The 16,769-nt window shown below is 39.0% G+C and overlaps 2 protein-coding genes across 2 annotated transcripts; one reads left to right on the forward strand and one right to left on the reverse strand.

The window, feature by feature from the left end:
• Nucleotides 1-6,919: 6,919 nt before the first annotated feature.
• Nucleotides 6,920-7,588, reverse strand: CUNH11orf71 (chromosome unknown C11orf71 homolog). Its single transcript, XM_040258036.1, has one exon. The coding sequence runs from the start codon at nt 7,393-7,395 to the stop codon at nt 6,997-6,999; it is 399 nt and encodes a 132-aa protein (XP_040113970.1). The 5' UTR covers nt 7,396-7,588; the 3' UTR covers nt 6,920-6,996.
• Nucleotides 7,589-7,629: 41 nt separating this feature from the next.
• RBM7 (RNA binding motif protein 7) lies at nt 7,630-14,997 on the forward strand. The gene is made up of 5 exons (XM_040258035.1): nt 7,630-7,820; nt 8,710-8,872; nt 9,542-9,629; nt 12,570-12,651; nt 13,534-14,997. Exons 1-5 carry the CDS (start codon nt 7,725-7,727, stop codon nt 13,891-13,893), a joined length of 789 nt encoding a protein of 262 aa, XP_040113969.1. The 5' UTR covers nt 7,630-7,724; the 3' UTR covers nt 13,894-14,997.
• The last annotated feature ends 1,772 nt before the right edge of the window (nt 14,998-16,769 follow it).

The following is a 16,769-nucleotide window of genomic DNA, read 5'->3' on the forward strand; positions in this document are numbered from 1 at the left end:
GTAAGGAATTTTTAATTAAATTAAATATTTATGTGCATAAATGTGCATGCATGTGCTCAGTTGCTTCATTCATGTCCGACTCTTTGCGACCCCGTGGACTGTAGCCCACCAGGCTCCTCTGTCCATGGGATTCTCCAGGCAAGAATACTGGAGTGGGTTGCCATGCCCTCCTTCAGGGGATCTTCCAGACCCAGGGATTGAACTTGAGTTTCCTGTATCTCCTGCACTGCAGGCAGATTCTTTACCCAACTATCCACCTGGGAAGCCCAATCTGCATAAATATTTGTCCATATCTTGGATTAGGTGTAGGATTTTGTAGGTTATTGGTAAAGAATCCGCCTGCAGTGTAGGAAACTCAAGTTTGATCCCTTGGTCGGGAAGAGCCCCAGGAGAAGGAAATGGCAACCCACTCCAGTATTCTTGCCTGAAGAATTACATAGACAGAGGAGTCTGGCAGGCTACAGTCCATGGGGTTGCAAAGAGTTGGAGACAGAAACTAACATTTTCACTTTCACTGGATTAGGTTATGTTCCTAGAGACAAACTGATTTTAAATTGAAGCAAACCTTCAAACAAAACTAATTTTTTTTACTTATAAACTGATGTGTTTATTTAAGTTATTTAATAGAATGAAAAATTCAAACAATTCTAAATACCCAGCTCTTGGAGGAGGATGATAAAATAAATGCTATATAATCAGAATAATAGTCACATTTGGCTTCCAATGAAAATATAGAAAGTGAAGAGCATAGTTCTCACTCTTATAACAACAGACTAAGTAAGCTACAATGGCATGACTTTTTTTTTTTTAATTGAAGGAAACTTACTTTGTCTTATCATTTTACTCTAATTTGCTCAAGCAACTGGATACCTAGACCAAAGAGACTACTGTCAGCTACAAATTCGCACTTGCCCCGGGCACTTGCCATTGACCTCTAGAAAGACGAAATCATGTGCTGTTGCAGCTGCTGAAAGGCGTTCAGGGTGGTCAGCAGAAATGACACCCTCCATATGGGGGAGAAGGTGGACTGGCAGGACAGGTCTTCAGATAGTTAGATATTTTCAGGAGCCATTTTATAAGCCCAATTCTTGTATCTTTTCATATCTAGAAAAGTACTAAAATCTTTCATGGTGGTGACTGTTCCTCACGACTAGCAAAGGTTTCATGAAAGCAGAAGAAACCTTCAGGAAAAATACGTGTGTGATTCATGTACTCCCCCTACACCAAAACCTCATATACACTGACCTTCCCCCTGCTTCTTTGGAGCAGTTTCTCAGAGCTACCTGAGGTGCTGTTTCCCAGGCTGCAGTCCTCATTTCACCCCCAAATAAAACTTAACTTTCAACTCTCATGATGCGTGTGTGTGTGTTTTTTAAGTTTACATTACAGTTCCTGCACTTCCCTTCCTGGGGTGTTCCATTTTTGGATTTTGAGTCCATGGAAAAATAGCCATCTGTGAAGTTCATTCATTCATTTAACAGGCATTTATTGAATTTCTACTTTGGGGGCACTTAATAGGTTTGAATATATATAAAGATTAACTTAGACAAGTGGTCTACCCTGAGACAATGTAGTAAGGGAGATAAGACCTAGATTACACCTCTATTCTTGGAGCTAGGTGTGACACCTTACTGCAAACATGTGAACAGAGGATGAGGGAGGTGGTTCCAAAGAAAGGAAGAACCAAGGTGTTGCTATAGACAATGTATAGCTAGTTAGTTATGCTATCAGAAGTTACCACACATTTTCTGTTCTGTGAGTCAATACAGTCCATGTTTTGCTTAACCTGGTTAAAAGGGTGTGTTCCTTTGCAACAGTAAAGAACTTGAACCAATCTGGACGGATAAACACTTAACAGGCAGAAAATGTGAAGGACAAGCAATTTAGTTAAAGGGATTAGGATAGGCATAGATAGAGAGGCAAAATAAGAGCAGCAACCACCTGGAGGAATTAAGAATAAGAAAGACTGGCAATACAGTTTGGTCAGATTTTGAGAAGTCTTAAAAGTCAGTTTAAAGAACATACAGTTTTTAAAGCTTCATTGCTTCGGCTACTCTCAGGTCTTTGGGGAGACAAAGGCCCGGCAGCAGCTCACTGTATTCATTGGCAAGACGGTGAAGACAATTATTTTTCTCCTCTGATTCATAAGAAGTATATTGCGAAGTAGGGCTAACTTCAGATGTTCTAGTGACATAAAAGCCAGGTAAACCATAACTTTTTTTTAACATTACATTATTAGCATACTTAATAATTGCACCTACCCATATATATTAGGGGATGTTCCTAAATGCCCATCCTTAGTAACAAAGCCAGTCTTGATCCTCAGTGGCTGGGAATCTGCAGCTGCATGCTTGCCTCCATTCTCCCACCCACTTGCCAAAGACATAGACAGGTACCAGAAATTATGTGGAATAAAGATGTTGGCTCGAGGAACTTCTGGTTAAGACTCTGAGCCTCCAATTCAGGTGCACGGGTTTGATCCCTAGTCAGATAACTGCTGCTGCTGCTGCTAAGTCGCTTCAGTCGTGTCCAATTCTGTGCGACCCCATAGACGGCAGAACACCAGGCTCCACCATCTCTGGGATTCTCTAGGCAAGAACACTGGACTGGGTTGCCATTTCTTTCTCCAACGCATTAAAGTGAAAAGTGAAAGTGAAGTCGCTCAGTCGTGCCCGAGTCTTAGCAACCCCACGGACTGCAGCCTACCAGGCTCCTTCGTCCATGGGATTTTCCAGGCAAGAGTACTGGAGTGGGTTGCCATTGCCTTCTCCGAGTCAGATAACTAAGATCCTGCAAATGAATTACCAGAAATTTTAACAAGTTATTACACATTGTCTCCCTAAGAAGGTGATAAAATATGCACTTGTGAATTTTACTGACTCTGTGTCTTTTTCCAAAATAGCATCTTATATTTCTCATACAGATTCTGTGGGATATACTATGGGAAACACGAGTAATTTACGGTCAGTACTCTATGGGGTCAGAGTTTGTTGGTCTGCAGGTATACACATTTAGGATGCAGAGAAACAGAGCAAACAAAACAGGATAGATGCTCAGGTAAATACAGTACAGGTGATGAGATGCATAGAGAGAAATGTTAACGTAAGTACATTGTGAAAATAAAAGGAGCAGGACTTTGCAATTGAATGGACATAGGCAATAAAGATAGGAAAATAGATAGTATGGAGTCATAGGCACTCAAACTTACACATTGGTTGGCTAGGGAAATAAGAGTACTTTTCAAGGGAAATGGGATTCCCAGGTGGCATTAGTGGTAAAGAACCCACTTGCCAACACAGGAAACTTAAGAGACACAGGTTCAACCCCTGAGAAAATCCCCTGGAGAAGGAAATAGCAAAGCAATCCAGTGTTCTTGCTTGGGGAATCGCATGGACAAGAGGAGCCTGGTGGGTTACAGTCTACAGGGTCACAAAGAGTTGGACACAACTGTAGGGACTTAGCATGAACACTCATGGAAATTGGAAAGAAAAAAGTTGCACCTGAGTGTGATCTGGATAGATGCACCAAAGGGATAAAAGACATAATTTTGTTTGAAATACAGCTAAGCCTCAAAATTAAGTCTACCTACTCTTCCCTCCCATTGGACTTTCTTCTTTTCTTTCTGGTGAGTTACCCCTCTCAGAATTAGGCTTAGCATCAAATCCAGCTATTGAGAGAGCCTCCTTGGCCTCCTTTTTCCTGTACCCCAAACGGCATTCAAGACTTTTAGAGCTGATGAATAAAGGAAGTAAATACACTAATAGAATTTACCTTTAACACATACTAGTCAGTTGCCTAGTATGATACAATAAACAAAGGTCTATAAAATCAAAAAGGAAGTTACCATGGCTTTTTAAAAAGTTACAATGGAGTATTGAGGGACTATCTTTCATCTAAGAAAATTCATCTAATTTAGAATGGTAATATGCTACACAGGCAGTGATACTAAAAGTCATTTTGTATACCAACATATGGATTTTTAATAACATGGATCGCTTTTGGGAAACTTAGTTGTTCCTGCTTTAGATCATTTCAAGAGGTTTCTATCGGTCCTTGCTTCCATAAAACAGTCTAGAGTCTTCCTAGAGTCTCTGTGACTCTAGGAAGATGTAACCTGGGACACGTGCAAATACAAAGAACAAGGAGAAATTAGACATTCATCAGCTCAGATTTAATATTATGAAGCATTGGGACTTCCTTGGTGGTCCAGGGATTAAGACTCTGCACTCTCACTGCAGGGCATGGAGGGTTGATCTCTGGTTGTGGAACTCAGATCCCATGTCTGGTGGTGTGGCCAAAAAAAATAAATAAAATGATGCAGAATTTATGTGAACAAGGTTCTACTCTTATCAAACAATTTTTTGTATCATTTTCTTTATTTCTGGCACATGTACATTATTTATTATTTAATCAAAGCCCTACTTCTGATGACCCTATGTGAGAACAAGCAGAAACCAAGTCACTTCCACTGGGTTCTCTTCCTCTTACATGCTTCTGTGCACATTTATGGCAAATTTTTGTCCCTTCACAAATCTCAGCCTTCTTCCCCTGAAGCTAAGGAATATGCCTCAAGGGTGTATTTAATGTTGTAGCATCTCCTAGTGTGATATGATCCAACCTGGCTGCCTAGGACAGCCCTTTTTTATGCCTTTGCTAAAGTAAAACATAATTGATAACCACCCCCCTTTCCCTCCTAAGTGCCCTGGTTTGCACAGTAAATATGGTCACCCTATGTATCATACTTCATTTTTCTCTTCTTGCCCCCCAGTTCTCTCTTTTCAATTTTAATCAAGTTTTTAATTTAAAGTGTAGAATTAGAGGTCAGATGGGAAAGAACTGAAGAAGTCGTCTAGTCCAATTTCAAAACTGACACAATTTAGCCTCTATGAGAACTTTGGACAGTTAATTCACTATCTTGTAAAGTGGTATTTTCCACCATTAGGCATCTCTACATTTTACGAAAATCCTTCTTACCTTCAGTCTTAATTTTACTATTCTTCCCCAAACTCTTCATATATAGGTTTGGGATTCTTTCTCAACCACATCCAGCCTAAAGAATCCATATATTATGAACTAACTTATTTTCAGCTATCTAGAATATCATTAGTTAGATACTATCTTTGGGAGAATTGAGAAAATAGTCACTCAAGTCCTTTTGGTGTTACATGATTCTAATGAGGAACCTGGGTTGAATGGCTTCAAGGTTCTTTACTTCAACTCTTCGTGCCTTGGTTACTCAGCAATGAAATGAAGTATCATACTTTTGTTATGGGCTGTTATGAAAATTAAATGACATATATAAAGCTCCGTAAGAGCAGAGACCTTAACTATCCTGTTCAGCACTTTATTCTATACCTAACACAGGTAGTAGCAGGCACAGAATAAGTTCTCAATAAATATCTAAATAAACGATAAAAAGCCCCTAGCACATTGTCTTGCACACAGTACTCAATAAAATGTAGCTATTATTACCCTGTCAAACATTTTTCTTAAGAGGTGGTTTCTAGACCTCTCACTATATTAATCACTCATATGGACGCTCTTTGGTTTGTCAAAATTCTTCTTAGAATGTGGTTTTCACGATTCAGTTCTGTTTTGTGTGTGGTAATTTTGCTTTATCTAACACAATTATAGACCAGAGTCCACTGGGAAAAAGCGACTCTTACCTGCTTAAGATTTGCCACTTTACAAAACCCACTTATTTTCTCCCAATAGCACCCTTTAAACTTTGGGGAATATATGATTAAGACAAAATTATTAGCCGATTAAAGAGTTTTCCCTGGTGGCTCAGACGGTAAAGAATCTGCCTACAACACGGGAGACCCAAGTCAATTCCTGGGTCAGGAAGATCCCCTGAAGAAGGGAATGGCTATCCACTCAGTATTCCTGCCTGGAGAATCCCATGGACAGAGATACCCAGTGGGTTACACAGTGCATGGGGTCGCAGAAAGTGGGGGTGGCTGAGCAACACTTTCAAAAAGTAGTCAGCCAGGTTAAGAGAAGAACCAGGATAGTGCAATATTATGGAAAGCCATGGCAACTAGGGTTATTTTCATCACTTGACCTAATGAACAGCCTGGTGATTTGTTAGCCACTAAACCCAAAGTATACTTGATCTCCTTGTTAGCAGGGCTAGGAAAAGTTCATCCAAAGTGCTTAGCACTGGGAGGATCTTCAAATATAATTTAATGTTTGAATGGGAAAGACAAACAGGAAAGTTTAAGGAAGATGCTAGAGTGAATACATGATCAGCTTCCTAACAGTAGTAGATTGTAAAATGAAGGTTTCCAATTTTTGTCTATTTGGGAACAAGATTCAGATTAAGGAAGCTGGGACTGACTGTAATAAAATGACATAGTATAAAAATTAATTTGGAAACTGGCAAATAAAGAAACGTAAATCCGTTTAAAAATTTGAAGGAGCAGCAAAGTTTAGGTTTTGCTTTTGTTGCTTTAGTGTAGTAAAGACTGAAGTTTATGGACATTCCTTAAGAAAAGATGAAAGAAGGGAATGGAAGAAGTGTAAGGGGCAAAATGATAGGATTAAGTGTAGGACCATGGGTGGGAGGTTATGCCAGTAATAAACCAACAGAAGTAAAGGTAATATTAGCCTGAGGTGGAAAGGTAGGCAGTTAACGAAGATCAGAATTACAAGTCTCAAGGCAAGAGAATCTGCCAGGGAGTCTAAGACTTGTGGAAAGCGAGAAAAATGTGGTTCTTTGTTGGGAGGATGAAGGGACTATTGACCTCTGGGAAGGATGATCCAATCAGCTCAGCTTTGTGACCACCTCAATAGAATCTCCGCTCCTCCTCCCTTCTAACCTAATCATCACGGCTATTTAAAACCGTGTGACTCAAATAACTGCAAACATTTTCTTTTGGGCTGGGCTACAGAAAAGACACCCCTCTAAAAAGAAGACTTCGGTTGCACCAAGAATGTATTTTAGAGAGAGGCCTTGTTTACACGCTAATTGAAGGGCCGAGGAAGGTAGTGGTTTTAAGCTGAAAGACGGGCTACGATAACTCCTCCAAGTGCCACCAGACGCTGTTGCAGGACACTTCTTAGAAGGTCGAGTTTCACCGCAGGGCCCGGGTAAGGTGAGAATCTGGCCTGGCGGCTTCGGCTCCGCGCCTCCAGTTCTCTTCCCTCGTTGAAGCGGGTCGGGCTTCGGCCGCCACCAGGCGCCCGACGGCTCTCGGTCCGGACGTTCAGCCGCACGGAGGATCGAGGAACAGGTTCTGGAAGAATCGCCTCGGGGCTGGTAACGAGGAAGCTGTCTCCGGAGACCATCGCCAACGCTAAGGCCGACGAGCTGAGGTCACCGTGGGAAGAGCTAAGGTAAGCCACCCGACTCCTTCGGTCGCCGGCGGACAGGGACACAGAGTTCTGCGCCATCTTCAAACACTGCCCGTAGTATCTGATGTTACGACTCTCGGTCAAGATAGGCCCTTCGCGACTCTGCAGATCAGTTCAGCGGATCCCGACAGCGGAGACCAACTTCACTGGAAGCCATCACTACAGCAGTGGCGACCAGGAGCCTTCCCCGAGCCCTCTCCTCCGAGCATGCGCAGTCCGTCAGCAGACGTCAACGCCGCGGAGAGCCGGCGTGATTGACGTTTACGTCGGTGACGCCTGGGTGCGCGAGGACGTGGGGTTTCTGAGAGTGCGCAGTGCGTGCGTCGGCGGCGACCCTTCGGCCTTTTTCGGGAGGGGGCGACGCTGAGATGGGGGCGGCGGCAGCCGAAGCCGATCGCACTCTCTTTGTGGGCAACCTTGAAACGAAAGTGACAGAGGAACTCCTCTTCGAGCTTTTCCACCAGGTAAGCGGCTGGGATAAGCCTCTTCCTTTCGTTTTCCGGCCAGCCTAGGGTCCGGCCCAACGGCGATCCGCGCTTCCTTGGCGGAAGCGGGACGGTGCGTCCCGGCACCCTGACAGGTGGGCGGGCAGGAGGCGGGGGTCACGCTTAGAAAGGGAGGCGCTCGCTGCGTGTGGCTTTCTGAGAAAAACCCTAATTCAGGCCAAAGTGAAGACTAAAGGTGCTGGTGGGTTCTCAATCGGGCATTCCTGTGGTAAAGATTCAGGCTCTTTAAGGGGCCCCAAACGTGTGGGTCCTTCGTTAAGCTGTACTTTTCCTCCTTTTCTCATCTTCTGCTTGTAAATTTTATTTCAATTTATTTGTCAGTATCCATTTTACACTTAAGTTTCTTACGAAGTTGCAGCAAAGACAGACTCATAAGGAAAGACTCCGTAGAAAAAGCTCAGACTCCGTAGGAAAGCGGCATTTAGTGTCTCTGTATTAAGATCTGTATTAAAACGTGTTAAACTTGATCCCTCCAGTACCCTCCAACAGCTGGTAATGGTTTGATTGATCAATGTAAAAGTGAACTTTTAGTCCAAGAAAACTTTCTTGCTCTTGATAAACGTTAATTTCCACAAAGTGGGAAAACGATGGGTGTTGGCCGCGACGTTAAAGTCATAAGGGGCAGTGAAGCGTAAATTCAGTGATTGGGTTTCCAGTTCCTTATGGGCTCCCTCCCCCGAAGTAAGTTAACCTAATTTTCAGTCATATCTATAGGATCTTTAACCGTGAGGGAAATCCGTGTGTATCCGTTTTTTAAGACTCCATGGTTACATTATAAACTTTGTGACATTTGAGTATTTCCTGAAACTGCCTTACTGAAATTCTGAACACTTTTTTGTGTCTGTAGGCTGGTCCAGTAATTAAAGTGAAAATTCCAAAAGACAGGGATGGTAAACCGAAGCAGTTTGCGTTTGTGAATTTCAAACATGAAGTATCTGTTCCTTACGCCATGAATCTGCTTAATGGAATCAAACTTTTTGGAAGGCCTATCAAGATTCAGTTTAGAGCAGGTAACTATTTACTGATGATTTGGGGAGAGAGATTGTTCATTGCTTTGGTTTTTGTTTTTAATTCTGTTATTCAGTTTTAGAGAACCTCTTTTTTTGAGAACCTCTTTTTGGGTGAAAATGCTTTAAGCTTTATAAACAGTAAACTATATATTGCTAAAAATGGGTCACACTGACAGTATGGATTTTGAAAGTGGTAATTTTCAAGAGTTAAAATTTCAATTTGGATTGGTGAAAAGAACATAAACCTTCATTGTTAGAATGACTGATTTTGGTTTCATGCTCTAAAAGCACCAAGATTATTTCCTGAAAGTCTTCCTGACTGCTTTGTAATTTACTTTTACAAATTTTGATACTTGATCGTGTGAGGATGAAACTTTCCTTGTATTCAGTTTTACCATTTAGTGTGGGGATCAGAGTACTATGGCCAAATTGGGTATTTATACATTGTCTGTTGTACATTGGGTAGTACCTTATTTGTAACCCTTTGTTTTAAATATATCTGGTATTAAACACTTGGTTTTCACTCTGATGAACTATAAAGCGATTTACTGAAATTTGAGGTTTTCACCTTAAGTTATGTCTACCTATTTTGGAATGATTGGGCTGAGAAATACAAAATTTCAAATTAAACTTTCTAACAATAAGAATTTCTCAAATTGTTTCATTTAGGAAGTAGCCATGCCTCACAGGAGGTCAGTTTGTCATATCCCCAGCATCATGTTGGAAATTCAAGCCCTACTTCCACATCTCCTAGCAGGTAATATTTTGCACCTATTTTAAAAATCATTTATCAGGAATTGTTTTTAGGTTGTGATCTCAAAAAACACATGAGTGATTGGCTTCCTTCATTATGCTCCTACCTCTTTTTTCTGCTGCTGTATTTGCTATTTTGGATTATAGTTACACATAGTATCTATTCTAAGGGGACTATTGGCCCACTGTATATAGTTCCCTTAAAATAAATACATGTATAACTATGTTCATTGTAAAGACATATACCCAAACCCACATACATGTATATACTGACACAGAATTTCTCAAAACATTACTTAACCCTTGCTATTTGTACTACCCTCTGTTTTCTGTTTTATTTTTTTAAATTCACCTTAGTTCTATGACCACTAATTGGTTGTTACTTGCAGATTAAAAAGACCTATTAGTAAACAGACTAGGAGTTCATAAAGGTGGATTCTAAATATATCTCTTAATAATTGTGTAATCTTGAGCTAGTCTGTGGCCCTATTTTTCCATCTGTAAGGAAAAAAAGTTGATTCGGCTGATCTCTAAAATCCCTTTTAGTTACTAAGGATTAGAAAAGGTACTGTATTTGTATCTACTTAAATAGTTTTCTTTGGGGAGGCTAATTTTTTACTAGGGATGGTTTTTTCCTGGTATGTCCTTAGAGCAATTTATCAATCGTAATGTGCTTCACTCAAGAAAGAGTTAAAAAATCCTGTCACCTGTCAGATTTGTCACCAAGTCCTTTGTATTTATGATCTCATTTATCCCTCACAGCAGTCTTATGAGGTAAGAATTATCTCTACCTTATGTATGAAGAAAATGAGGGTTGGAGGTTAACTTGCTTAAATGTGAACTGCTCATAAGCATTGAGCTTGTTTTCAAACCCAGGCAGTGTGATTGAGCACACCCACCATGATATGAGTAGAAAGTGTTTAGAAAGTTTTAATAAGGAGAGATAAGTGAATGAGGACCTGAGAGAGGCCAGTGTACCTAGATCATAATGAATGAAAAATGGAGAGTAGTAGGTGATCTTGTTAGAGTAAACAGAGGCCAGATGGCATAGGGTCTTTCTTATATGTCATAATTAGGATTTTGGAATCTCACCTTAAGAACAGTAGGAAGACATTGAAACATTTTTGGTAGGATAGTAAAAGGAACAGGTTTGTATTTTAGTGAGTTACTTGGATGCACTGGGAGAGAATGGATTGAAGGAGACAAGGGTGAAAACAGACCAATTAGGAATGTGTTGGTAGCAAAGTATTGGTATTAGAAGCAAGGAAGCTGTTGCGGTTGAGTTGATAGTTTGGATTAAGGTGGTACCAGGAGCTGAAGAGAAGTGGGTGAATGAATATGAAGAGTCTGGAAGGTGAAATTCTAAGAAAGCAGTAATCTGGAAGGGTATGCTCTTCTTGCCAGCTGAAATTGTGTTTAAATGCTTTTCATTACAGTTGGAATTTGAAGCATCTCTAACCACTATGATAGAAACTTGTAAGTTATCTTAGGTGGAGGGGGAAAAAAGTTTTTAACCCATCTTAGAAATTCTTGGGGGGAAAAATACACAAGTAAATAGTTATAATCAAGTCTTAGTGTGTACCTGATTTTTATACTCTCTACAAGTAAAATTATACTTTTTACCGCCTTGGCATGCAGACACATAATATAATTTAAGAAAACAAAATATGAGACTTCCCTGGTGGTTCAGTGGTTAAGACTTTGCCCTTACACTGCAGCAGGCATGGGTTTGATTCCTGATCAGGGACCTGAGATCCCATGTGCTCAGTGGAATGAATGAATGAACAAATGTGTAAATAGCTTTCTTTGTAGAGTATAAGTAAAATCAGTTCTGCTTTAGAAAAGTAAGAAAAAAGAACCCTAAATAAAAAGATCTAAACTATAAGATAAATCAATTGGTTTGATTCCAATGGTGTATTTTAAAATAAAATTAAAATCTTTTCTGAGCTTTTCTGTAGAGCAAGTTACCTCTTTAGGAAGTGAGGAATAAGGTTTAAGTCCTTAAGATTAATATAGTCTTTATGTCATAGAATTCCTTATTCCCCAAAGCCTATTACTCTTTCTTGTCTCAGTAATTCTTTTCTTTGAAAGTCACTCAGTCATGTCTGACTCTTTGTAACCCAATGGACTATAGCTTACCAGGCTTCTCTGTCCATGAAATTCTCCAGGCAAGAATACTGGAGTGAGTGGTGGTCCCTTCTCCAGGGGATCTTCCCAACCCAGGGATCGAACCCAGGCCCTCGGCAGTGAGAGTGTGGAGTCCTAACCAGTGGACCACCAGGGTATAGCCCTAGATTTTATCCTTTATTTCTTCTGTTTCCCTCACCTATTATGTCTAATTGATCAAATCCTTTTCATTTTAGTGCTCAGTCTAGGCCTTTGCACTAGTGGCCCAGGGATTGACAATTTTTTTTTCCTGTAGACAGGTTTTTTTTTTTTCTTTTCTATAAAGAACTAGTTTCTTCTGCCATTGTAGCACCACACAAAAACAAAAGAGGTTGGCTGTGTTCCAGTAAAGCTTTGCACAAACTGGGTTTGGCCCACAGACTATAGTTTGCTCTCCAGTGCTAGTCCTTCCCTCAGCTGGAATGTGTTGTCCTCAGGTAAACTTGTTCAGCTCTCACTTCAGATATTGCCTTTTTACAAGGGCCATTCCTGACCAGTCAGGCTAAAATAGAATCCCTTCTTTGTCACCTCAACTTATATAGTTATATATTACTATGTCTTTATAACCATGTGAGATTCTCTTATTGCCTGAATCCTTACCCCTGGCTCCTTGAGAGCAGATACCTTGTTGGGCTTATTGATTCCTATCTTTGAAGACTGGGTCTTACTCATGATTGTCATGTTTATTTGTTGAATGAATGATTATATGAATGATTATATAATATTATACAATATTATAAGTATTATATGTTTTCTTATTTTTCACTTTTCATGAAAGGACGGTAGATAACATGACTCCATCAGCACAGACAATTCAAAGATCTTTCTCGTCTTCAGAAAATTTTCAGAGACAAGCAGTGGTAAGCTGATTATTCAACTTGAGTTGCTAAAAAAGAAAAATTATACTTAGTTAAAATTCTTTAACTTCTTAAATTTTAGTTAGACTAGCATGGTCTTTGTAGATTTCAGTTTCCACTGGGCTGAAATAGATATTTATAAGATCAAAGATAAATAGAAGAGTGCTTCTCACATTTGTATTTTTCTTTAACCATTGTTAGTGTGTGTGTTGCAAGTATTGGAAACTCATTCTCTGATGTTCTTGTAACCTATGCTGAGTAATTTCTATCATATACTGTCTTTAATATTTAATACCTTAATATACTGGCGTCTTCTAGGTCCCCTTCCTTGTGAACTTTCCATGTTTTCCTGTAATAATATCACCAGTAGTAAAATCTTAGATATCTTTGCTGTTTGCTTTTTGTTTTTGATCGGTCTCCAAATCTTTCATTTTTTTCTTTTTCTTACATTTCTTTCTTTTTAGTTTCTTTGCCCAAATCACAATCTTGGCTCATGGTACCTAGACTTGTGTATTTCACAGTCTGCAGAATAAAATACAAGAGTGAAATAAAATTGAGAAATTAGTATAAAGGGGTATGAGCTTTTATAAATGTATTTTTTTCATTTTGCTATAAACCATTAAAAAATCATTGCCTAATATCTTCCCATAGGCAGAATTTGAGAACCAGTGATCTAGTCATTTAGTACTTATCTCTGTTTTTCTCCTTACTAGTCCATTTCACTCACCATTTCTACTCTGTTTAGTTGTGTTTAACTTAAAATTCAGATAGGCAAGAATGATTTTGCTTTTCCATTATTGTATTTAGCCATGGGCTAGATATCTGTTGCCTTTGATACCTAGAAATATTTGTGCTTAACATTTTCTTCTTTTTCTCTTTGCTCAGATGAACAATGTTTTGAGACAGATGTCATATGGAGGGAAATTTGGTTCTCCACATCTGGATCAGTCAGGATTTTCCCCATCAGTTCAGTCACATAATCATACTTTTAACCAGTCTTCAAGCTCCCAGTGGCGCCAAGATACACCATCATCACAGAGAAAAGTCAGACTGAATTCTTATCCCTATGTGATGGATAGACATTACAGCCGTGAACAGCGTTACAGTGATGTGTCTGACCATCATTACAGGGGAAACAGAGATGATTTTTTCTATGAAGACAGGAATCACGATGGCTGGAGCCATGACTATGATAACAGAAGAGACAGTGGTAGAAATGGAAAATGGCGCTCATCTCGACATTAATAAGTGTTATAAGAATTTCTCATAGGGTCATTTTAGGTCCCTTTTTGTTAAGTTGTTTCTGAGAATGTTTTCTTAAAAAACTATAGAGCAGCTTTACAAGTTGCCACATTTCTTTGTAAAAATTTTAAAACCCAATAGCAATTCAATACAGACATGAGAAGAATTGTGGTTCTAGTTTTATTACATTCGTAGCCTTTCACCTCAGGGTTTTAAAAAGAGGAAAGGGTTTTATGCAAAAGAAAGTGCTGCAATTCCTAATCATTTTAGACAGTTGAGTAAAGGATGTATTATATGGATTAGTTGTATTATGAAGAAAATATTTTAATTATTTTTTTGTATTGCAACAAGCTTCTTGTTGGTGAATCAGATTTTTCGTGTATATAATGAAAAATATTCAAGTTGATAGTCAGAATTGACTCAGTATTTTGTTAATAAGAAAATGTTTAACTTCAGTGATTCATTTTACTAACATATGAGAAAGCTTTTTGATAAAGTTTGGGGATAAACCATATTTAACTTCTCAGAGAACTTAAGTGTAAGTTCTGTGACATGATCTTGAGCATAGAGGTGTACATCTACACATGCTATTTCGTTGTAAAATTTTAGAATTTGCTCATTAAATTGATGTATGACTGAAGCCACTCAGGAAGTTAAATATCACTAATTGTAGTTTTTTACAGTAAAAATACAGTGTTAATATAAATCCCCTATTTCTGGAAGAACAAAAATATAAATGCATAGTTGGATAAATAGTAAAATGTTTAACTGAAAATGTACTTTTTAAAGTACTGCCTCTATGACTCAAACTTCGAAAATTTTAACATTGTATCCAGGACAAGTGTATAGAGACACATTTTATTATGGAGATTGTACAGGTTGCTTTTTGTTTTTGTTTGAATTTGAAAGAATTTAGTCTTAAACATTTTCTGATTAAAAAAATTTTAAATCTTGTTTAACAACACTTTTATGTATCAAGATGCTATTTCCCTTTCATTGTAGAACTTGTTTATAAAAATTAATTCCTTGTAAAAATTGAGTCCTTTTTAATATTAACTACAGCATTTGTACTATGTTGCTTTTTAATATATTGAAAACAAAATGAAAGAATATGTCTTTTTTTTTTGACATCGCCAACTTTAGGGACACTGCACACAAAACTAGCAGCATGGTATTATTCAGTGATTGCCTGGTGTTAAAAGTGTCAGTGTTTAGAGTATCCTGAAATACACCTTTGAACATACCAAACTTAATATTTTAGAATCAGATTTTCAATAACACATGGTTTATGTTTCTGAGCACTGTAAACTAATTTGGTTACTCTCCCTGGTGTCTAGGAATTTGTACATTTGATTTTCTCTGTTTTTAAATATGCCCTGTGCCTAGGTATGTGAAGCCAGCCAGTTACTAGCACAGAGAACATTAAGATCAGAAATTTCTTTCCTTCTAAGCAGTTCTTGAGAAGAAAAGGCAACCCACTCCAGTATTCTTGCCTGGGAAATCTCATGGACAGGGGAGTCAGGCAGGCTTCGGTCCATGGGGTAGCAGAGGAGTCAGACAACTTAGCAACTAAACAACAACAAAACGGTTCCAGTAAAGCGTCTGCCTACAGTGTGGGAGACCCAGGTTTGATCCCTGGGTGAGGAAGATCCTCTGGAGAAGGAAATGGCACCCCACTCTAGTACTCTTGCTTGGAAAATCCCATGGATGGAGGAACTTGATGGGGTCGCGAAGAGTTGGACACGACTAAGCGACTTCACTTCACTTCATGGCTGATTCATGTTGCGGTTTTACAGAAAACAAAATTCTGTAAAGCAATTATCCTTCAATTAAAAACTAAATTTAAAATAGAAGTCTTTAATGAGAGTGAAAGTTGCTCAGTCGTGTCTGACTGTGACCCCCCCATGGACTGTCACTATCTCTAATGAGCCTGTTATTTTCAGTTGTCTTACCTATATGGAAATTTATTTATTAGCATTATAGATAGTAACAGATTAATACTATATTGTGACTTACCTGTGGGTCAGATCCCTTCATATTGATTTACCAGTCACTGATTCAGAATAAAATTTTTCTTTTAATATTTTTGGGACACCCCTTATGAGGTCCCAGGGAATCTTTTTTCTCCAGCTTCACCCAGTTGAAAGTAACATAACTAAATACATGTGCTGTGTACGGCAGTGGTTCCTAACCTTTTTGACCCCAGGGACTGGTATCATGAAATACAATTTCTCCATAGACTGGAGAGGGTAGGGGGGATGGTTTTAGGATGATTCAAGTCCATCACATTTACTGTGTACATTTATATTAATACATCAGCTCCACCTCAGATCATCAGGCATTATATCCAGGAGGTTGGGAACCCTGGTGTAAAGGGATAGAAGACAGCCATAAAGAATTAAATATAGTTGGTGAGACTGTGCACTGAGGTGTTGTGAGTTGCAGAAGCAGAAAGGAAGAAATTGTTTTTATGGAGAGCAATTTCTCCCAGTGTGTGTTCCATGAAACTACTCTCATACGTTGTTCTGCAAAACAACAGGGTTCTGTAGTCCAGTGTTTCATAAACATCATATACTAACACTGACTTTTTTATAGTGACAGAACAGTGCCATAAAATGTGCTACAGTAATGTTTATACCTAACAGTATTTTTCAAACTTGGCCCTTATTTTACCCTTTTATGCATAACATGTATAAATTAATACATTAATCTGAATACCTTAAGATTCCCCCAAAGAATCTTTTGACTCCACCCTCCTCCATCCAATCAGTCGTCAGAAAATTTTATACCACTTTGTGTTATGTAGGGCCTTCGTCTCTGCATCCACTGCCACCATCCTAGAATAGACAATCGTCTAACAGGAATGTTCTAACAGCACC

This window comes from Oryx dammah, unplaced genomic scaffold (genome assembly GCF_014754425.2).
Source record: "Oryx dammah isolate SB20612 unplaced genomic scaffold, SCBI_Odam_1.1 HiC_scaffold_17, whole genome shotgun sequence".
Lineage (NCBI taxonomy): Eukaryota > Metazoa > Chordata > Mammalia > Artiodactyla > Bovidae > Oryx > Oryx dammah.